General features: G+C 40.1%; 1 protein-coding gene across 4 annotated transcripts; it reads right to left on the reverse strand.

Moving 5' to 3' along the window:
• Positions 1 to 91: 91 nt before the first annotated feature.
• On the reverse strand, positions 92 to 23,074 carry WIPI2 (WD repeat domain, phosphoinositide interacting 2). 4 transcript variants are annotated; one of them, XM_080383899.1, is made up of 13 exons: positions 19,081 to 21,563; positions 13,907 to 13,989; positions 13,708 to 13,822; positions 9,216 to 9,385; positions 7,856 to 7,952; positions 7,174 to 7,271; positions 6,634 to 6,726; positions 5,806 to 5,876; positions 4,775 to 4,882; positions 4,009 to 4,173; positions 2,945 to 3,052; positions 1,634 to 1,764; positions 92 to 790 (listed from the first exon to the last, which is right to left on the reverse strand). In XM_080383899.1, exons 3-13 carry the CDS (start codon positions 13,790 to 13,792, stop codon positions 678 to 680), a joined length of 1,239 nt encoding a protein of 412 aa, XP_080240025.1. In that variant the 5' UTR covers positions 13,793 to 13,822; positions 13,907 to 13,989; positions 19,081 to 21,563; the 3' UTR covers positions 92 to 677. The 4 variants fall into 4 exon arrangements, with proteins under 4 accessions (XP_080240025.1, XP_080240023.1, XP_080240022.1 ...); XM_080383897.1 differs by lacking the exons at positions 13,708 to 13,822; positions 19,081 to 21,563 and adding an exon at positions 22,861 to 23,074 and having other exon boundaries at positions 1,667 to 1,764; XM_080383896.1 differs by lacking the exons at positions 13,708 to 13,822; positions 19,081 to 21,563 and adding an exon at positions 22,861 to 23,074.
• Between the last annotated feature and the right edge of the window lie 105 nt (positions 23,075 to 23,179).

Below are 23,179 nucleotides of genomic sequence, written 5' to 3' on the forward strand. Positions count from 1 at the left end.
CCTGTAAAGGCACTTTCTATATTCTATATCCTTACGCAGGGAAACACTTCCCATTTTCCATCCCAACAAACAGAACAGTCCCACAAATACACAACATTCAGAAGGAATTTTAATTAACAAAATGGTCCAGGAAAGGGAAGGGAGAACCCCAAAAAACAGGCCATTGCATTTGAAAGGTTGCATGTCAGTCACTAGGTATGCCTGCAAGCCCATGCACAGGAAACCATTTGGACCTTTGTCAGTGCAGAACTTGTCTCAGCTTCCAGAACCACTTCTCTACTCCTTCCTTATATAAGCTAAATATTATATACATATATAAAAAAAATACAAACTTGAGTTTGTTATAAAGTGGCTTCTCTCTCTCCCCCTCCTATGCTTGCTTGGCACATGAACGCATGCAAAGCTAGTAGGCTCCGAGGGCTGCACAAACAGCAGGTTTTGGCAACAAAAATATAAACACAGCTAAAATAGATAAGCAAGATTAAAAGCCACTGAATTGAAAACCATATATTTTTCCAATTGTATAGAATTAGGACTACAGCTATGACTTAAAACTGTAAGAGTCTGTCATCCTCTCTCCCAACTCATGTCAAAGTTCATAGCAGCATAACACGAGATTCCTCAAGAAACATCAAGCCAGTGTTCTCTGCTTCAGGAGTGAGTTCACAGGTCAAAGTTTAGTCTGTCCGAAGGATCATGGGGGGATGCTCACTGTCTTCATCCAATCTAAGGGAGTTGGTTTCATCTTCCAGGCAAGCTCCACCCACAGCACCCAGGTCATCAGTATAGGCTGGGGAGAAAGGAACAAGTAGTTGGGGGATCAGCAGCACAAACTAGGGCTTGGACCCAAAGTGAATGATTAGAGCTGAAGTACCAGATGCTACTTGCAACAGTTTCACTGCCACCTTATGTCTGCTTTTATCATGACCACGTGTCTCCAAGCCATGAGCAGTTTATGATCAAAATTAAAGTACTCTGCGTGTGTGCAACACATACTGGTGATTTGGGCAGGCTGATTTTTTTCTTACTCTCCACTCATGCATTAAAGCTGCATCTGCAGTGCAGGTGCTACAAGTGCAGACTGTCCCTCCTCTGCAGTTGAAGCACTCACCTGAGTGCCATACAAAGATGGTAAAAGCCCCACTGACTTGAAGAGCTGCAGCATTAACCAAGTTCTCATCCTCTTGATTTAACAGAGCAGTGAATCAGGCTAAAAGGTCACTGTTCCCATAAAGTAACAATAGGAGAACTTATCAAACTTGTTAAAAAACCACACAAAAAAGCCAAGGGGGGCTGTAATTCAGATTCTTTGCACAAGGTCTGGGCAGAACTTCTGTACAAAATGATTGTGTTAGGGTATCTCAAGAACCATTTAGGAAGTACTTCAACTATCGCTATAGTAATCGACCACAATTAGAGACAAAGTTCTCCCCAGAAGGTAGTAAAGATGAGTGATCCGTCTATAGGAGGCTACTGTAGATCACCAGTGCTTTTTTGCTGCTGCTCACCAACGCTCCACATCACTCACGCAGTTATGAAGAGCTCAGTGTGGAAGCAGACGAGCTCACGCAGCCATCTAGAATGAAGCAATACGCAGAGGTGCTCTCTGCCCCATTTCCAGCCTTCTCCTTACCATGCCTTGTGGGTGAGGAAGGCACATATGTACCTTTAGTCACAGCAGCACTGTATGCCTGCGCTACCAACGGCCGGTCATGGGATGCAGACTCTAAAATTTCATTGGCTGGCTCCATACTGCCATCGAGCCTAGGAAGCAGAGAGAGGTTAGCTGGAAAGGTGATCTACCTGGGCATAATATAGCTTTAGTTGACAGTTACAGAAGAATACCTCATTAGATGCGCAAGATTAATATGTATACACATGCAACAGGAAGAACTGGGTCCCTCCATTCCAGAGCACTGAAGAAGGCATTTGACAACACTTCATATTTAACAGTGAAGACTCATCGGTGACATGCTTGCCTCCGACATGGCATCAGGATCTAAATCCTAGTAGCTGGGGGTGGGGGAAGACCTAAAACAAGACTGTGGGATTAAAATAACCATTCTAATCAGCAACATTACAGATTCTCTGTTGAGCTCTGGCCACAACAGAAGCGGTTGCTTCATACATATATACTAGAAAACCCTCAGTGAAGGCATTAGAGCTTTTCAGAGATCAAGAACTTGATAAAAGCTTCCCTCTATGAGGCTTCATCTGCAAGTGGAACCAGAGGTCATACCTTAAAATGTTCAGACAGATGTATGATTTTTGACCAGTATCATAGATTGACCAAAGCTGCAAACCTGGATCATCATCAAGAGTTATTTGCTTTAGTTCTATGATTGATCATGTAAGTAATCTGACTATATTTTCCTACCAAACCTTATTAAAAAACAACAGCGCCTTGTCACATTTTCCCTAAGTGTTCTACAGCACGCTACGGAACATAAGTTGGCTGGCCTATATGCAAGGAAGTTTAATGAGGGGTATTGGAGAGGGAATATAATAAGAAGCAGTAGAGAGAATACAGATAACTTCTTAAGCCAGACTCTCCCCTGTGAAGTCACAGTAACGTCTTTTTCTCGTGTCTGTAACCATTTATTGACGAAGAGGATGGTGTCAGTCGTTTCAAGTTCTTGTTTAAGTAACTCAACTCAAACTGCTAAGTAAGAGGAAACAGGATCACACAGCTAACAGCGATTGATCCTCTGCTGCAATCAGACAGTGTTAGGTTTCTGCTGGTAAAGTGGTGCTTAGTGTAGTAGAAACTAGGAAGGCAGGCTCAGGGGGATTCTGAAATTACTCATTCATGTCCCAGGTCCAGAAAAAGATTAAAGAAATGAGCTGTTTTAAGTTAGACTTTTGCAGAACAAACTAAGTTTAAGAACATGCTGGATTTTGTGAGGAAATAAAATACAACAGCCCTCGGCTAACATGGACTTACTTGTGCTGCTTCATTAGTGTGCACTCTCCTCCTTCTTGGGGGTCTAGGTTGTACATATAGAGATACCCATCAGCAGCTCCCACCAATAAACGAGGGATTTTCTGGATTCTAGAAAGGTTTAGGGGAGAGAAACACATTAATAAGAACTTAAGAAAACACACTCTCCTCTCCCATGATTAAACCATCATTTTCCACACTCCTGCTCCTACACAGGGAACATTGTTAACAGTTAGACAGAGCACCCAGGAAAGAACTACGCATAAAAGGTAAGGCATAACCACATTTTGGGGCTAACTGGATGCCACAGGAATCAAGCAACTTCTATATAAGCCAGTAAAACAGATTCAGAAGTTATCATCCTGTTGTCAAGCTTCGTGCAACTCCAGAGACAAATATTCTAATGGGAAGTATTTACTTATTTCAGAAATGTCACAAGGCTTAATTATTGCTTAAAGGGTGCTTTGAGATCAGAGCAGTGAGAGTAAAGACATGAAGTCAATTTAGCATAAAAACTATACAACCCCCACAAAATAAGCTTACTGGTGCTCAGCTTATTGCTGTGATAGCTGTGCCAAATGGGACCTGCCTTTGGTGAAGACAGAATAAAGATTAGATTCAGTCCTCAAAATTAACTTTAATGAACACTATTGCTGGTTTAGAGACAAGAATAATGTGAACTTGCTTTCAAAGACTTCTCTAATGGTTCGCCTGGATTGCCTAATTTTGCAATTTGCTAGAAAAACACACAGTACTCCTAGCACTAATGAAAGTAAATACAAGCTCATGGGTCTGTTCTCAACATTCTTCTTTCATACTTAAGACATCTTTAAACAACTCAAAAATAGTCTATTCTCATCCAAATATGATGCCTTTTCACAGACTGCGAGGTGTTAGCTCAAACACATTGCTCAAACTGGAAGAGGCTTTGAAATGATTCCAGGTGATCCACTGCTCTGCGCACTACCTGCTGTGCTGGAGTGAGCATACGTTCTACAGTGTCAGCCCCTCCGTGGCCCGACACGGCAACCCAGCGGAGAGGTGAATGCAGGCTCATCTTTACTCACGTGGCAAGTGCACAGATGTTTTTGTGCCCACAGAACGGCAGGCGGACTGTAGCAAAGGCTCTACCCTGGTTGAACATTTCTGTTACTTGAGAGGGCAGATAGCTTGTTGAAGCCATCAGCACTTTTCCGAAGTAACCTGTCCAGGTTGTAGGCTCTTCCTGAGGTCTACAAGTCAGAAAAGAGTGATTGAGTTTGCCTTCACATTAGAGAAAAAAGTGTGTAAAGACTCTGAAACATCTTTATTTTTAAAGATATTAAGCAGCTAGTTATTTCTGAAGAGAAACAAGTAACAGCCCCAAGAAGTCCGGTGCACTCCATTTATGCTACAGGGCACAATGTGTCCTACAATACCCTCAGTTTGTTATTTAAGCATGTCTGATTGAACTGATACTTCTGCTTATAAAACTGCATTTTGTAAGGTTCATTACACAACAGAGAGATCTACTGGGAAGTGCTACACTTCCCGATTTTATTCGCCTGTTTATCACTAAGCAAATAATTGTTTCTAACAACTTCCGCAGAAATGTAAGTTAGACTGTCCTCCCAAATCATAAATAGAAACATTTTACAACTTGGTGCCTTTTAAAGCCCTATAGGCAGCTGGGAGGCATTGCTGAGACAGCTCTTCACCAGTGACTTCTTACGCCCTTTACAGAAGTGCTCAAATGAAGTTTGTCCACACTTTGGAGAACTCATCCTGTGGAGTATCATCAGTTTTAAAGCCTTTTCCTCGAAAAAAAATCTAAGAAAAATCTCTGAAACCTACTTTTCTTTCACAGTCTCGAGTTTGAAGATATGCACCGTCTCTGTGTTACTGGACGCAGACAGAAACATGCCATCCATGCTGAAAGCCAATGAACAGATGCTCACACACCTAGGAAAAAAAGGAAGAAAAACAATGAAGCATTATTTTTGGCATTCCAGTACCGTACCGATTGGTGTAAGAAGAAAGCTAGTGTTAACTAACTCATAGGAATTGACTTAAATGAGAATATTACTTCTCTGCTTTGGTAGGTAGGAGCCTTTCTCCACATTTACCATTAAGGAGCTCCATAACGTTCACACGAGCTGTACTGTGAGAGCTGGGAGGAACTGCAGCTGCATGGTAGACTCACCTGCTCTTCTCCTGTCAGTGACTGCAGGTGACTCACAATTAAGCCGAAGTATTTAGCTTAATTAATAATTATGCAAATTTCTCAGTCACCACTGCTTTGCAAATAAGAAAAAAAGGACATTTCCATAATAAGCACTCTGAAATCAGATATCTTCCTAAAAGCACTTCAAGAGCAAGATCCCCATTAAAGATGTTCAACTCTGATGTATACCAGACATGGGCATCAATTAGTAACAATCTGAACTCAGTCTTACCTCTGGTATAAAGTACAGTAGAACTACAGAGTTACTACTACCACAAATCAGAGTACCATTTCACAATGGCTATCAATGATCACTGCACTAGAAGGATTTAGAAGAGAGTGAGAGTATTAAATATACTGCCTTCAACTGCCATAAGAATACAGTATCTCTTACAAAAGCTGACCCACTTTAAAATTCCCTCACCAATACATTTTTAAAAGACAAGAGGGAGTACAATCCTGACAGGACTGATTTTTAGAATAGTCAAGTCCAAAGGAGTGAAACTGGAAGACATTCAAGCTAAAACTGTTGTAAGCATACAGGTAGAGACGAATGAAGATGAGAACAGGCAAAAATCTGGATGCCAGCTCAAATGCAGAACAAACTTGAAGATCTACCGTAAGAAATGTGCTTCAGATAATTAGCCCAGTTGAACTTTACCTCTTCACTCCCCTTCGGAATTCAAATAGTTTCTGTCCCTCTGGAATGGAAAACACTCTTATTACTGTCCCCTGTAACGAAAAAAAAATACATTTTCATTTCAAGTTTGTTCATTGTGTATTAGCTCTAGCGAGCAGAGTACAACTACAAGCAGCAAACCATTATGCTGTTAATGCACACCACATATTAGTATGAAATATTTATGGAGCTTGTTCGTAGGATGTGTTTAAAGAGAAACAATGAGAGGTGGCAGCTACTAATGTAGAGAACGAGCTATGCATCAAGAACAGCCCCCCTTCTTATCATATTTGATCATGAAAATGAGTGCACTAGACAAGTACAATCACCTGGATGTCTTTGTGACTTTATCAGAAGCAGTTACACCTTTATATTCTAAGCTGATTACTCAAAGATCAGAGGCTTCAGACTGATTTACACAATTTAGATGGACAATTTATCATCACGTGCCATAGACTAGCAAGACACTTCTCTATTCTGACTTTAACTGTCTTGTTTTCATCAGGAAGACAGCATCAAAACAAGATTATTAATTTCTAAGTAGTATCCTGCACCAAAGGGAGACACGCTTAGAGAACTGCCCCGATTACAGGCAGATTAAAATGTGTTTAAATAAATAACCGTATTATCCAACATTTCACAGCACGGAAAATACCATTAACAGTTCTTAACTTAGATTTGCCATTAAAACCGTAAACCTTCTCTTTTGGCACTTGTGCTTGAAATTGTGCACGCTTAAACTTACTTAAAATGCTTAGAAACAAATTTCATTTTAATCACTGTCAGCAAGTCGATAAAAAGCCACCTTACCTTTTCTGACGCAGTGGCAAGTTTAGTACCACTTGCATCAAATGCCAAAGCAGCCAAGGGACTATCATGAGCTGGGATCATATTAGCAGCTCTCTGCAGGAGTGAATCAATAAAATACAACCTTAGTAGAGTACAGGTTAAAAGCTACATGTTTGCAGTGTAAGACTGCATATTTAAGAGCATTCAAGTCAAATACGGGTCTTGCTTTACAGACAACAGCTTCAATATTTGTTTCAGTAACTGTCAAGTACATAATTATCACTGAAGCATGTGCATATAGAGTACAAGCAGTAGAAGGATACTTGAAAGACAATTCAAATAAAAATTACTCCACCCATTTGCCCAACTCTACTTATCAAATCTAATATTAGCGCCTGTATTTTCTTTGCCAACTTTCTGTGAAGTCTAGCTCTAAGACATACTGCAAACTGATGGAGAGGAACCTGACTGAGTGTCCTAGTAACTCCTCCCTGAGCAAGTTGAGTCATTTCCAAAACCTACATCTTCAGCAGTGGAAACAGCATTCACAGAGATCCTTACCAGATTGATGGTGTCAAAGACCTGTACTTCTCCAATAGTTGCACTTCCTGGATAGGCCAGGTAGCAGTTATCATTGTTTATCGATAAAGCACACAACCCTAGAAGGGGTGCAGAAACACAATTAGAAAGAGGTGAATTCCAAGACTTATACAGCAAAACTTGCTGATTCTGCATTTGAATACTACAGAGACAACTCAAGTTATCCTTGGAAGGTATCAACAGGAACAGAACAAGGATGAATAATCTCAACTTGCAACATGTATCAACTATTCAACACAAATTAAAGTTTAATATTAAGTAGGAAAGGAAGAATACTCAGAGCTACAGTAAATGCTTAAGCAGTAGAATCTCCCACGTCTGCCATGACTTCCAAAACATTAACCTGACAAAACCTTTAACTATTACCAAGTGCTGGAAAAATCCAGTGTGTATCTCTGCTACTTCTAAGATTTCAACACAGCCACTCTAGGAGACTAAGATACTGGGAAAACACGGTTTAAGGCAGTCTGCTATTTGTTCTCAAAAACTTCACCTGCAATAAACGGGTAGGCTTTAAGACAACACTCATGTATTTAATAGTTACTTTTATTTGAAAGTGGAATTAACAACGCTACGGTAGGAAATATCATACGCTGACACAGAGTGTACTTTTCAGAGTTATGCTAGCTTCTAACATACCTACCTGCAGGATTGGGAGGCGTCTCCCTGATTGTATGTAATACCTTCATGTCTCTTATGTTGTGTATATAAAGAGACTCTTCCAGACATACTATCAGCCTCTAGATATGGGAAAAAGAGGATGAAAAGCTGATAAACTGGAGATTAGTTTACCAATCCTAAAAAACCTGTATCCCAAAACGCAGTAGGTACCCTCCAATAGAGAAAAGGTCATACCCACCTGATGGGAAGAAATAAGAATCTGACAGAAGATAACACAAGATACACCTCTTGACAAGGCTTCAACAGCGCAATACTATACTCAGGCACTTGAGCTGACCAGTGCACTTCTCTCAACCATGCTAGCGCAAACTGATTTAAGTGAAAATGATTTACACTACTAGTTTAAGTCAGCAAACCACAAACCTTCATTTAAAGCTCTTTAATTTTTCTTCCATACCTGCCCTTATTTCCCCTCCCCCGCACAAAAGGCCAATTCACATGTGGAAATAATTTTCAGCTTTGGCTAAACAGAAAAAAACATGCAAGACTTTAACCATTTATAGAGCCTATTACTTACTCATTGTCATATGAGAGGCTTTTTTTTTTTAAAAAAAAAAACAAAAACCTTAAGGTAAGTCCTTCAACATCTCATTTACACTTTTGTAGACTACATCTGGATGACTAACAAGATGTTTCTCATTTAATGCTACCTCACTATGCCAGAAATCAAATCAGCCACTGTTTCCCTTATGATTTTAAGCAAGAATCCCATCCTCCCACACCTGATTTTTGGGGGCAGGAATAGACACTAAAAAGATTTTTCTTCTTCAGATGCCATTTTCTCTACTTTGAGCAAGCTGGCTGAAGACAGAGAAGTCTGTATTTCCAGAAAAGCCTACTAATGATTTAGCAATACAGCAAACTACAGTTTCAAGTACTTAACTGAAAAATTTCACCAGTTCAGTGGTTTATTTTTTTGAAAGAATTCAGCAAACTGTATTTAACAACATCAGAAGTGAATAGATGACAACTTTAAGTTTATGCCTGAACAGAAACTGTCAGTTTCATGTACTTTCACATTTAGGATCACAGGATGATTGATACTGGGAGGGACTTCAGGAGGTCTCTAGTCTTGACTTCCCACTCAAAGCATGCCCAGCTTACTCTGGGCATTTTCCTAATTAAGTATTTTTGGTTCTGTGTTTATGTATTTAACTGAATATGAGTACTGAGATGCCATACAGAAGCTACAGTTGGAAAAGTGCAAGTTAATTTCAAATAGCAATTCTGTCACCAAAGGAAGAGACAGTCAGCAAAGCAAGTGCCAGAATAAGATTCACAACCGCCTCCAGTGTTTTCACCCAACCAAAATTACTACTCACCTGTCTATTGAGTTTGACAGCCAAGATGGTGTTGGAGTAACTGTAGTTGCAAATCTCTGTCCCCTTCTTAAAGTGACAAACTTTCAGCTTGCGTGGAGCTTTAAGGCTTACTATGGCCACCAGACTACTGGAGAACAGCCTCTCCACAATGCATACATCTTCTGTGTCAGCTGAGGAATCACAGTAATGAGGGAAAAATAGAGAGGGAGATTTTAGGGAAGACGAATGATGCACATCAACAGGAAATACTGTCTTAGAAAATACAGTCTAAGACCACGAACATTCTACAACAGCAGCTCAGAGTCAAAGTGGGATGCAGGACAGGTTTTTCAAAGCAGAAAGGCTGCACAGTGAATGCTCATTTACAAGTATTTCCTCCCCCACCCCAAGGTGTCATGCAAGTTTATGCTTCAGAACAGAGCATCTACTCCTCCCTGCCCAATATCTAATAGAAAAAAAAAATCCCAGATGCAAACCCCAGCAAATTGTCAAATTCCAAAATTTTAGTCTTCCCTCATCTCTGCAGAAATCTAGGAAAGCAAAGGGGGTTTTTTACGGTTTTGGGCATTTTTTTTTGTGTGCTTTTGTTTTTAAAGTTTATTATGCATAGAAGGGCTTTTGATGACCAAAAACTTTGGAGTTTCTGCACACCTCTCCACGAGGAGCTGTTATTGTAGTTAAAGAAGCCGGTAAACTCATTTGCTTTAAGACTGCTTCAGCCACTGATCACATATACCATCTTCTACCTGACAGTCCCTAACAACAACATGCACAGGAATCACGGAAGCCCAGCACGTATGCGTATAGCCATGAAACAGCGTTTTGTCAAGTGTTCTATTGTGGAAGTGCAGAAGGCAAAGGAGGAGGAACAAAAGTAACCATTCAAAATGTGGGGAAGACAGCAGGAGGGAGGAACGACCAGGATCTCTGGCAAAGAAGCACTTTCAAAGCTTTTGATTATAGTACAGTATCAGACCAAGCTGGTACGAGTTCAAGTCCCACCACCAGTTACCCTGGCATGTGTGTTTCCCCCTCCCATCTCCTGAAGCTCCCCTCCAAAAGCCCCAGAGACACAGGGGACAGTTTTCACAGCAGAAGAAACCTGGAGAGAATTTTACCATTCTCTGCAGCTCTTCTACAGCTACCACCTACACTGGCTCTTCCATTACAGAACTGAATCAAGACAAGTGACTTGAGCCTTTGGTCTTGATCCACTGAAACAACCAAATTTTTCAGAAGTCAGTATCTGGATTAGCTCAATGCTTAATGCATTCCAAACTGTAAAACTGCCAGGGAAAAAAAAAAAAAAGAAGCAAATTTATTTCTGAAGGCTTCTGTTTTGGCTAAGGGACACATTAATTAATTAATTGGCACTGTTCTCATCACCAATGACAGAAATCCCCTGAAAAAGAGTTCTTTCCAACATTCTCAGCATATGACACTGTCAGCATTGTGCAACATGTCTGCTTTGAAAGTGCTTTTTCTGGGCAGTTATTTCAAGAAAAAAAGAACAGAAAATATTTAATGCTTTACATTCTTGTGAGAGAGAAAGAAATAACCTCCTTAAGGAAAAGGAGCAAGTTTATACCAAGCATTTTCTGTATGCTATGCAACACAATTGACTTATCTAAATCTCATATTTAATAAGGTGCTTTTCCAGAGAAGACAAAACAGCTCACAGAGGCTTTGAAAATTCAATTTCCTCATACACCAGGGATAATGCATTTTAGCAATGCTGTTGTTTTCAAGGAATTGTTCTCCATTTTCCTGATGCCACACACAACATGAAAAAAAAACCACAAAAGTTTGCTTCAATAAGTTTATGCAGACTTTCAAATGCAGAGGTCCATGTTCCTTGAATCAGATTAGTAACATAAAAAATTCTCAACTATTTTACAGTATATGTTATCAGCTTTCCATCTAAGCCTGAAGTCCTCCATAGCGATGGCATCCTTTTACAAAAGTCAGAAGACCAGCAGAGACTGGGAATTCTTACTCTCCCAAGCAGGCAGGAGAACTGGTATTTCAGAGGAGGAACAGCAGCAGAGATACAGACGGAAAGAGTGCTGTCCTATGCTGCACTGATGGGAAGTGTAGGCAGCAGGCAAGGCACACAGGGAAGAGCACTATCAAGAACTAAGCAGTCACAGACAGAAGAAAAAACTTTCAACAAGAAAAACATTTAGAAGGTATAGACAATCCTTCAGTCTCATCATAAAAAGACTTACTATAACACAGATAGTTACCTTAGAGAAAGGCTTTGTGACAGACTTTTAATTAAATTCACTTTAAAAATAGAGGACGCACCTCTGTTCCTTTGTCTTCCCCCTAACAGGAGGAAGTGATAAAATCTCTTCACAGCTGCCAAATCATGTATGCTTCCTAAGAAGCAACCATTCAAGTACAGCACCAGGCTATACTGCACATCCTACACACAGCTGACCTGAATTAATCATGTTTAGAAGCACTAGTTAAGCCCTATAGCAATGCTGTTAATCACAGGTGTTTTCTATTTTTTATTTCTCCTTTACACTACAAAAGTCAGCATTGCCAGGAACTCAGATTCAAAATACAGTAAGAACAAAAAGAACTGCAAAACGATTTCAGTATCAGCAGTGAGGGAAGAACAAGCAAACACATAACAAGACTACAGTTTCATAAACACAAGCATGTAGCATCACAGAAAAGAACTGGTTAGAACCAGCTAGATTATGATCAGCTGTGCTTTTATTCAATTTTTAATCCAAGAACATGAAGCATGTTTAAGCATTCATTAAGCCTTAAAGCTCCTCCAATCTAATACTTATTTTTACAGGGGGATCAACTGAGCACGGCAATTTGTACTGAGTCTCAGTAGAAGTCAGTGATGGGAGCAGACACAGAAACCTCCCATTCTTTTCAGTTGTTTTCTCAAACACAAGACAGCTGGGGCATGTTTTGTAGTTTACTTTAGACACCTACACAAGAACTGGCAGATTAATCTTACACAAGAGAGGGAGAGGTCCTTAAAAGCACTACTCAAAACAACAAGTCTTCAGACCTACTTAAACTGGACTGGGAGGCAGAAGGCACATGTCTGGGAGGCCTCAAGATACCTTTCATTGTGCAAGGGAGGTACCCAATACATAGGAAGCCCTCCACCTCCGTATCAAATTTTAAACGGGCACAGTTTGCAAGCTCAAGACTGAACATTATTTAACTGCATACAAAAAAATGATGATCTCAAATATTTAGACCTGCTGCAGGCACTACATGCCCTACGAGCAAAGGTCAAGACAGGCTGGCTTATGGAGGTCAAACCATCAAGTTTTCTACTAATATTACCTCACACACTGAGCTCTGTATTTACAGACTTAACACTCATGGAAAAAAACCTTAAAATATCAAAAAGAGGTTAAGCCAACACAGGCATCCCAGAACAGTTTGAAGGCAAGACTGGAATCGGCAGGTCTAAATCCCCAAACCAGCTGCTTTATCGGTTTACTGCAAGATTTTGAGCAGGGCACTTATCTAATCTGTACTTTTTCTTTCAAGGACCACCCAGAAGAAGCAGTCTTACAAAGTTCAGTTCAGTCTCTCTCAATATGTTTATTCAGTGTCTTGTGTAACAGGGAGTCATCTTCACTGAGTCTCCTGGGTGGTATCAGGCCAGATACTGTAAGTGCCTAACATACTGCAGAGGTCAGGTACCTAAACTCAACGGCATAAAATGGAATTCAAGCCACTGATTAACCAGTACAACCAGACCATGACTCAAACAGGCAGATATAGCTGCAACACAATTTAACCTGACCACAGGTGCCTAATTTGAACTTCACAATTACTTTTCTCCATTGACTCTGTACAGAAACAGACTGCCACCACAGATAATAAGTGATCTGAATCACACACCATTTTCAAAATTTAAGATGCCACAGGGTCAGGTCACTTAGGGAATGGAGTCTGAAGACAACCCTGTTGCACAGCATGGTACACCAGGATGCTACTACAAATGCTGACATCATAGCTATTGGTACCATCTGTTCACACGGAGCTTACATGAAAGCAAGGATACTCACGCATAGCATTCATAGTTCACTTATTAGCACCTCAAAAAAGGGAGGTCTATGAAGCGCTGGCAAAACAGGGGATACCACTTATCCCCATGCTTCCCTCCATCTCATATCCTACTCAACCGCGACCAGTATTGAGAAGTTATGGGAATTTTGGATTATTCACCATTTTGTATGAGTAAACTGGCAGCTATCGTGTTAAAGCATTTTTCAAATAGCAAATGCTAGGATTAAAGATAAGCAAGACTTTGCTTTCTTATTTGATAAAGGTATTATTAGTGGTTGCCTGTCCCAACAGCCAGTCTAAAGACCCAAAAGACACTCTCACACCAGTAATTTTTTTTTTCTTTATGCCCAGCTGCTACATAACCTGGCCACTGGACATAAAATTAGAAAAGCAAAGAGTTCTACTCATAGCTAAACCAAATTTCACAACATACCAGCTAAATTGAAATACAGAACACTGATAAACAGTTTTACCCTGCCAGCAATCAATTGTTCTGTATTTGTGTGATATTTCATCATACACTTAAGGATCCTCTTATGTCAAACCACCTGTGAAAAAATGAAACATGTCTTATTCTTCCCAAATTATGCCAACTGGGGGGATAAAAAAAAAGAAATAAAGAAGATACTCACTGCATTCATAGATCTGCTCTAATTTGTCCACAGAAGAAAGAGAGAAGAATTTGTAGCCTGATTTACTGCCAACTGCAAGGGATCTGAAAAAGAAACAAGCCAGTCAGGAACATAAACTAAATCAGCTGTGATTACACTTGGACAGATTCTTACCCTATTCTAAAACTCCAGTTGGGTTAGCTCAGCAAGAAAAGCGATAAAAAGCTTGCCTGAAAAAGCCGTGATAGATACAGCCAGCTTCCTCGACTCTGAAAAGGCGAAATAGCTTCAGAATTACCCCAGGTGTGGAATCCTGCTTCACGTTTTATGAAATGAGAGTTCACAGCTTAATGTAAGCCTACTGTCCAATTCATACTGGTGACTTCTCCACACAACCTAAAAGCTTTAGTGTGGAGGAGAGATGATGACTTGAATAATGTAATACAAACCAATTACATCATTGCCTCATCATTAGAGGTGACCTCCAAGACCTTTTAAACTGGGCTATCTAGGGATTTTTTTTCCTCTTTATACTGCAACCTTGCCCAACCACCCCAAAAGAGCTTTCATATTAAAAAAAATAAAAAGGAATGAAAGACCGCCAACTCTGATTTTCTCCCATTTTATTTGATGATATTCTAGCACCTCCAGAGAACATTGTTAGGTCTCAGTCTTACAAATACTCATGCCGAATCTTTGATCAGAGGCACCCTCTTAAAAATGCTAGTCACTGATGTTGAACAGATTTTAACAATAGTAGAACATTAAAAAACTGACTACAAACCCTTCTTTCCCCCATTACTCAATTTTCACACTTAGCTCACAGACCATTTAATTGCTTTTCCAGTCAAAGACTGGTCTTAAATTTTAAGCTAGAAAAACCTTTAGGCTTGTCTTGCAGGTCTTTACACATCAAGACAGCAGACAATGGCACATTTTTACATTCCCTTCCCCATGCGCAGGATGACTTTATGCCACAAAAAGAAAATTAACAGTCAATACAGTTGTGCAGAAGTGTATTAGTATGCTTATAGTTCATATATTTCTTACTGCCAGGACACAAGGAGAAAACCTAATTAAATTCCAGTAAAATGTATTTTGATATGCCAAACTGTGCAAGTCATTCAAGACAAAGCTCAAACCCAACCCTGCCAGTCACCTTGCAAAATGCCCTTCTGAACTCAGCATGATGACTCTCTCAGATGCACCAATCATTAGTTCTGCATTTAGAATACAATACAGATTCCTAGATTTCTTGCTCTTTCTATAGTTTCCTTTCATAGCTCCAAAGCAAGCCCTTTTTAAACTTGAGGGTACCCAGAAGATTAAAAATTGTTCCTCAAATGGCTTACCCTCCAAAATTAAGATTCCCCAAACACAAAATCAGCTTCTGTATGATGGTATGACCTTCTCTTCTAGAAAAATATACAACTGGCACAGTCTGATTAAGTAGTTATATTTAAGAAGGTATACATCTTCAAATTAAAATACACACCACCAGGACAGAGAAGTAAGCCTCCACAGATTCAGTAACAAATACATTAAAAAAGGGTATTAGGCATAGAGACAGAGAAGCAATTGTAAAGCAAAATTTTGTTGCTGCTTCTCTAAGTCACCTTAGAAATACTGAATTTAGTTTTACTTCAGACAAAATCGGTATGTTCAGCAGACTGTATCTGATTAGTCAAAGACATTTCAGTGTTTTTCCTCAACTACTTTTGTACAACTCAATGAAAATCCAAGTTCTATGAAAAAATATGAAACTGTAATTTACGAAAAAAAAAGTAACGAGTTAGCTTTTGTTAGATCACCTACTGCTTCCCTCAAAAGAAAGTTTAACAAAGAATGACATTAAAACTGTCACTTCAAAGGTAAACAAGCACTCAACCGAGTTAAAAATAAAGTGAGTCACAAGACTCCTTGCAGTGTAAATGATGTACAAGAGACACAGGATGATTTCCTCGCAGAGAATTCCATGTAGTAGCTATCTGTGAGTGTATTACTAAGCAGAATTGATTCCTGTATTGTACCTACAGCTTTGAATACTGAATATTGGTGTATCACTGTTTTACTGACAGTATCATTGAAACCAATGAGGAAGCCCATTTTTCTTGTCCTACCGACTATCTATATCTCATTTAAATAAGCTTAAATGGCAAAAGCTAGTTGTATACATGATAAAAATCATTAGATTGAGTGGAAGCCAAAATGAAGCAGCACAGAATGGACCTTTCCATCCATGGCAACTGCTTTTTTTTTTTCCTCCTTCTTTCTTTCAGGATCAAGGTAATGAAGTCACAATCTGTTTACACAGAACAGTTCAAGTCAGTGTAATTAAACCCATTTCAGTATACAAGCATAAGTGCAAAACAACCCATTTTTCTTCTAGAACAGCACTCTTGGTTTCAGAGGGCTTCTTTTATTTTTTTAATATACTCTCAAATTACTTCTTATGAAACTGCTGGAAAAAGGCTTTTTATATGTAATAAGAGAACTCGCTAGGCTGAGTTATACCAGCATAATCACAACGATTTAAATCCCCCATCTTCCCCTGCACTGATATTACACTTAAGCCCTTAAGACAGCTGATAGCTATCTGAATGACCAAATCCACAAAACAAGTATCTAGCCAAAATTACCTCACCTCCAAAAAAATGTATAACCATATGGGGAGGAAATATGATCAATAAGCCATTCAATTATTGCTCAAATAGACAGTGGCCAACAAGAAGCTACTGTAGTTTATCAGAAGCTCCTTTAACAACATGGGTGTTATGCTTTATTATCACCAATTTTCAGAAGCTGATGAGAGACTGAAATTGAAAATAAAATAAATATCCAAAAAAACTGCCTTTTTTCTTCTAACATTATGCTACACGCAGATGTTTTTTAGCTCTATTATGTGCAGTCTCTATTACATACCTTAGACTGTAGACTTTGAGCTATTTCATCATGAAGGTTGTCTACTCAGTACAAAATTACCAATATAGCCATGATTTATGAAACTGTGCTTACCCACTTTTTTCCAAAGATAATACTGTAGTCTGATCCAACACTACATACATCTTGAGCGTATTTTCAAGAGTGGCTGTCATAAATAATTAAAACTAACCTCATCAAGCAAACAGTGTTGGAAGATATTTCACACACTCATTTCAAGATGCTGACATTCACTGTAAGCACACTCACCTAGAGTGGGAAATCAGTTGGTCCAATCTCTCTGACTCCTTAGAAACAAGTTTTTTCAGGTGGGTTAGAATCATACAGGCTTTCTTTTCCTTCTTTAATATACACACAGAAGGAAGAAAACCAGTTTTTCCCTTTCTGTATCATAAAGGACTTAACTATTAATCAGAAATATTCTACATCAATCAGAAAGATCCTGCTACGGGCAGCTCTCTCAAAGATTAAAACCAATTGCAGTTGCAGTATAAACAACTACAGAAGTCATTACTATTTAAAATAACTGGTTAATAGAACCTACTTTCATTAGATACAGTCTCATTATACTAATGCTTCACCTTATTTCAAAAGCAATGTAAATTTCCAAAGACAAAACATCTGTGAACAAAGGCTTATGATGAAGAAGGGATTTTTTTTTTTTTAGATTTAGTATTAGTATTTAGATTTAGATTAGTATTAAAAGAAAAATCAATAAAACCACATAAAGCAAAGTAAGTTTCCTTAGTAATTATGTTCTTATTTTCCCCTCCTAAGTATCTGCTGAAACCAAAGTTATAACATCTTATGGACATGTCTTAATAGAAAGGTCAAGAATGTCATTATTTTGGGCAAGAGCTAGATACAGAAACTTGTATGTTCAACATTTGTCAGCAACACTCCGACAACTCACAAGACTTTCCCATTGTTCTTATATTAAAAGAAAACCAACACAAAGTTAAATCTGCTATAGCAAAGACCACACTTGCTCATCACTTAAAATGCAGCCACAGGCTGGGACAACAGGAAGTTCTTAATCCAAGCAAACACAACTACTCGCAGGCCAAATTCCTGTCCAAATTGTCACACACCGAGGAACTGCTCCTCTGGCAAGCCCACCTCAGCTGCCATCTCCACTGCAACAACAGCAAGTACCACAACATACAATTGCGTCTCATCTCTCAGCGATCTTCCCTGAGCGCAAGAGTTACACGATTATGCTTCCTTCCTTTTTTTTTGTGTGTGTGTGTGTGTGTGTGTGTGTGTTTAGCATTAAAGCCTCCTTGGAATAAAAAGCTCTCCTGTCCTCAAGGATCACGGGTGAATGACACCTGAACCTCAGAGAAACAAAGGCTGAGGAGCAAATGCCCAGCACCTAACCCTTGTTCTTACCACCACAAGCAGTTTACTAGAGATCCAAATGTCGCATAGAAAGGGAACCAGAATACAGCTTCTGCAACATGGAGCATGCTATACAACTTTAGAGCTATAATCTTTTGCTCAGAGCAGAGAATAAAACTGATTTACTTGGAGAAAAAAAGGGCAGAATTAAATCAAAAAGAACAGATATATGGACTGATACCTGTTACATGTAACTCCATACGCAAATGAAAGCGGAGACTAAAGACAACCCTGCAAGTAAGGCATACACCAGTGTTTTCATTACAGGTCCAAACGCAAGGCTTCCTTTGTCCTTTCATCAGCAGTCTGTTTTCAAAACTACAGTGACTATTTTGTTTCCAAATGCTGTCACGTGATTACTTATTTTTAAAAAGGCGACTAAAACTTCTCTACAGTCTGTTGACTTGCATTATTTCACAAGCAGGTTCTTTTGGTTTCTTTTTTTATTTCACAAGCAGGTTCTTTGGTTTCTTTTTTTTTTTTTTTTTGGTGGGGTAGGAGTGTTTTTAGTAAATGACAATATTAACTTATGGTGTTCAGATTAAAGTTCTTCCAAAGCATTTCTCTGTAAATATTTGTGTAACAGTTTAAATACTGGAATTTTTACCTATTTTATAGATACAGATTTTGAGATCCTGAAGTTATGTTTTGCCTAAAAAGCCACAAATTTCTATTATATTATGCCTTTCCCTTATGGGTTTTAAGGCTTGTATGAGTCTGTGAGGAGACTTTAATTTTTCATAAGTGTATCTGTGCTCAGTTTTAGTAGTTCTCCCAGAAGTAATACACAGAGCACTTGGATTTAAGTGGTACTTCTTACCACATGATCGAGATTTAGAACTGCTAAAACCTACCTAGCACTGAGATCACCCACAAGCTTCTGCTGCACGGTTTTGCTAGGACATCTGAGTTCTGATCAGTTACTTCACTTTCATCTGCAGGCTGGAGCTTCTGCCTCAATCAGAGAACGCCAGTCATGCTGAGTTGTGCAATGATTGATTCACTGGGGAAAAGGGCTAGGTCCAAAACAAGCACACCAACATCTTCTGAAAATTACCTTCTCCATGTTTTTACTTAATGAAAACATATTATATCAAAAGAGAAGCCACAAACCAACCACTTCTGCTGCATTATAGGTGGAGTATTTTCAGGCAGAGTTCCAATCCCAGCCAATAATTCAAAACTCTCACATAAATAAAGCTTAGGGCAATATGGAATAAAAAGGCAAGACAACACTTGCAATAACATACATACTATTCCAAAAGACAGTATCACCACATACAGTATCCACAAATGAACATTAAAAACCCCAGAAGTTAAGACTGGGAAAAACAAACAACTAGAAGCAAGATAGAGGATACCTGCTTCACCCACCAGGGACTGCCACAAATGGGAAAAGCAACATGGACTTTTATGTGGACAAATTCTTCTAACTACCAGCAATCAAATTTCCCAAGACTAAAAACCATCATGAAGCTCATCTCCTTTTCCTACAGGAAACAATAATTATCAACCCTTCATAAAGCCTAGGAAAAGTTAGCCTCATACCTATTTTTACCAGCACCTAGCCTTTTCCTAATACAAGGCAATTGGCTCTGCTGCCTAGGCAAGCGAAGTACATTTGAGCAAGAGTGGAACTGGCACCTTGTTAAGTTGAAGGTAAAAGCTTTAAATGCAGTAACAGCAATGCACTCGTGTAATTTATTTTCCAGTTTTGTTTGTCAGCGATTTTTCTAATTACCGAAGCACGCCTTAAAACATGATGTGAGCTCTACTGACTGGGAAGGTGTAAACAAAGCTTGTCTTTCATATACTGGCTGAAAGAATATGCATTTGTTTACCTTGCATGTCTGGAGAAGGACTGCAGTTATTTGTAATATAAGTTGAAAATAAGTAAGCTTTCTGAGGCCTAGCATGGGAAGGTGTAATTCATTTCTGTTGAGCTCTTTTCAGCTTACTCTCAGCCTGGTAAACAGTGATCTAGATATACAGAACAGTATACTAATAAACTCGGAGAGCTGACTTCTTGTTTCTCTACTCAAACAAGAAAATAAGAGAGATCAGAGGTGGGGAAAAAGAAAAAATACTTTAAAAAAAATCAGATACATTTCAGTTTAAAGAACTTACACAACCACTAAATTCTACTCAGTTTGAGAACTGGAATGCAACTTGGTTGTTTGGGTCACTTACCACATCAGAGAAGTATTTTAGTAAGAAGCTGCTCAAAGACATCTGCAAGACTGGTTTTATACTTACTACTTTTCTTCAAGACTCTATTAGAAAGAAGGAATACTTATTCAACATCATCCAACCATCTCATTTGTCTTAAAGTAAGTGGCCTTTTAAATTATTCTCAATTTTGAGACAAAAATATGAAAAGGAGCCTTTTATATTTATGTAGTTTCTGTAATGGATATCTAAAAATGCAAAAATATTCCAAAATTAAACAAAATACCTAGTATCCCAAGACTTCAAACTGCAGAGATATATGGGTCTGGATAACATAAAAAGATACATCACCAAAATTCTTGTCAGCTAATCTCAAGGTGCTTTACATATTTAATTACTAAAATATATATATATATTCATCTACCTGTACAACAGACATTAGAATGCTGAATATAATAAAAAAACAACCAAAGCCAAATTCAACTGAGACACAGAAACTGAAGAATACTTTTTGGATATTTATGAAAATGGAAGGAGAAAAGTAGCAAAGTTGCATACACAGATGAGGAAAGAAATCACTAGCCAGTTGTTGTCCTCCCTCCCAGTAAACTCAAAGTTAAAAAGGAATCACACTTTACTCTTGATTTCAAGATACACAAACCAAACAATATTACATTTTCTTTCTATATTACATTTTCTTTCTTTTTACTTGTGTCTCAGGTTTGTTCTCAAGTCAAGCCTGCAGCTCTCTTGTTCAAAAGAGGGGGTTTTTGTCACAACTCTGTGATCTTTAAGTACCTACAGCTCTCCACAAGGCTAAGGTGCAGCTGAAAACAGGCAGTTGCTCTAAGGAAGAAGTACTAATGCTTTTAGATCACAATGTTGGACGGCACAGTTTCACTTCAAAAACGTATATAATGACCTTTATAAACTGCAAAAGAAAGAAGTGACATTTCCTAGTTATTATGACTTGTTTTGTCTAGTAATAGGTAAAAAATGGATGGTATCCGAGTAAAACGTGGGCATGTTTCATACACACAATGACCAAATGAGCTCTATATTTTACTTGATGAAAAAATGTGAAAAGTAGTTGCAAGAGACTTTGGCTCGAATCAATACATGGGTAGTTATTTACTTACAAATAAATGGCAGACTATTGCTCCCCCCCCATTTACCGTAAGTTATTCAAAGCTTCTCATATCAAGTCTATCCAGCTCCACTTGCTCAGCTCTTCACCCCCAACAAAACCTACAAAACACAGTATTTCCTTCTGTGACGTGACCTTTCTCCTCAATCTTGGCTGTCACCATAAATAATCTTGTCTTCACAATTCCCATGTGCTACAATACATGCTGAAGACAGTCATAGATCGCTCTGGTGAGGACAAGATGTTGCTGCTTGTAAAACAAACAAATAAACTGTTAAAATAAAAAACCACCACCACACAGGTGGATTATGCTCTGTGATGCCAAGCTGAGCTCATTTCCTCTTACTCACTTCCTAAAACAAAACTCCTCCTTTCCCAAGTACAAGTCCTTTCAGTTACTGCCCCCCCCCCCCCCCCCCCGTTTCATCCCTCAGGTATTTAAGACAGTCAAATCTTTCTTTAAAGGATCTTTAGTACTCCAATTCGAACTATTAGGGATTTCTTAAACTGAAAAATATTGCATTTTAATACCCTATAGAAAAATTAATATGCACTGATTAGTTTAAATATGCTGCAACGGTTAAATAACCTGCAAGGTGTACAGCATGAACTGACTGCTTCTAGAATTGAAATACAAAAAAAGTAAGTGCGATTTCAAGGAGCACGTGAGAAAGAAGTCTTCTTCAAAATCAACACCAAAAGCAGCATGGGCTCATGCAAATACCTTCAAGCCCAAGGCATAATGCTTCAACACCGATAGCGGGTGAAAATAAAAAGGCTGTATGAAAAGATAACTATAACTATAACAAGGTTGGGATGAAATCTTTGCGCCTCCTGGAAGACCAGAGTCTTCGTGTCACCTCAGGCCCTCCTGAGGTTTACCCCTCACGGAAAGCAGACCCAGCTCTCCCTCCCTTTCCCAAAGCAAAACGAGCGATGCCCCAAAGCAGGGGCAGGGAAGGCGCCCCAGGACAAGTCTGGGGGCCGCAGAAGGCATCAGGCTGCGCCCACGGCGCCAGGCAGCCCCCGAGCCCTGCGCCACCGGCCCCTGCAGCCCCACACTCCAGAGGGGAGGCTGAGGGGCCGGCCCCCCCCACCCCTCGCTGCGGGGACGAGGGGGACCCCGGCCCCGCTCCGCGGCTGCCAGGGCAGAGCCTGCGGCGGGTAGCAGCGGCGGGGCCCTGCCACGCCCCCCCCCCCCCCAAGGCCAGGCCCCTCAGCGCCCCCTGGCCGCAGCCCTCCCAAGTGGCCCCCTCCCCGCGCCCGGGCCCTCCGGTCGGGCCGGGCCCCCCGGCCAGGCCGGGCGCCGCCCCCTTACGTGTTGTCCTGGTTGAAGTTGGCGAAGAGCAGATGGCCGCTGCCGGCGTCGCCGCTCTGACTGGCCAAGTTCATGGCGGGAAGGCCCTCGCCGCCCCCGTCCGGCGGGGGGGAACGCCTCCAGCGGGCAGCGCACCTCAGCCCCGGCGGCCCCGGCCCCCGCCGCGCACCCGCGACCTCCTCATCCCCGCCGGCCCCTTGTTTACGCTGCGGGCGGCGGAGCGGCCCCGCGCCTGCGCCGCCCCGCCCCCGCCCCGTCGGCCCCCGCCGGCCGCCCCCTCCCGGCCGCCGTACTGCTGGCGCGCATGCGCCCCTTGCGA

Source organism: Falco punctatus (genome assembly GCF_963210335.1).
Source record: "Falco punctatus genome assembly, chromosome: 4".
Classification (NCBI taxonomy): Eukaryota; Metazoa; Chordata; class Aves; order Falconiformes; family Falconidae; genus Falco; species Falco punctatus.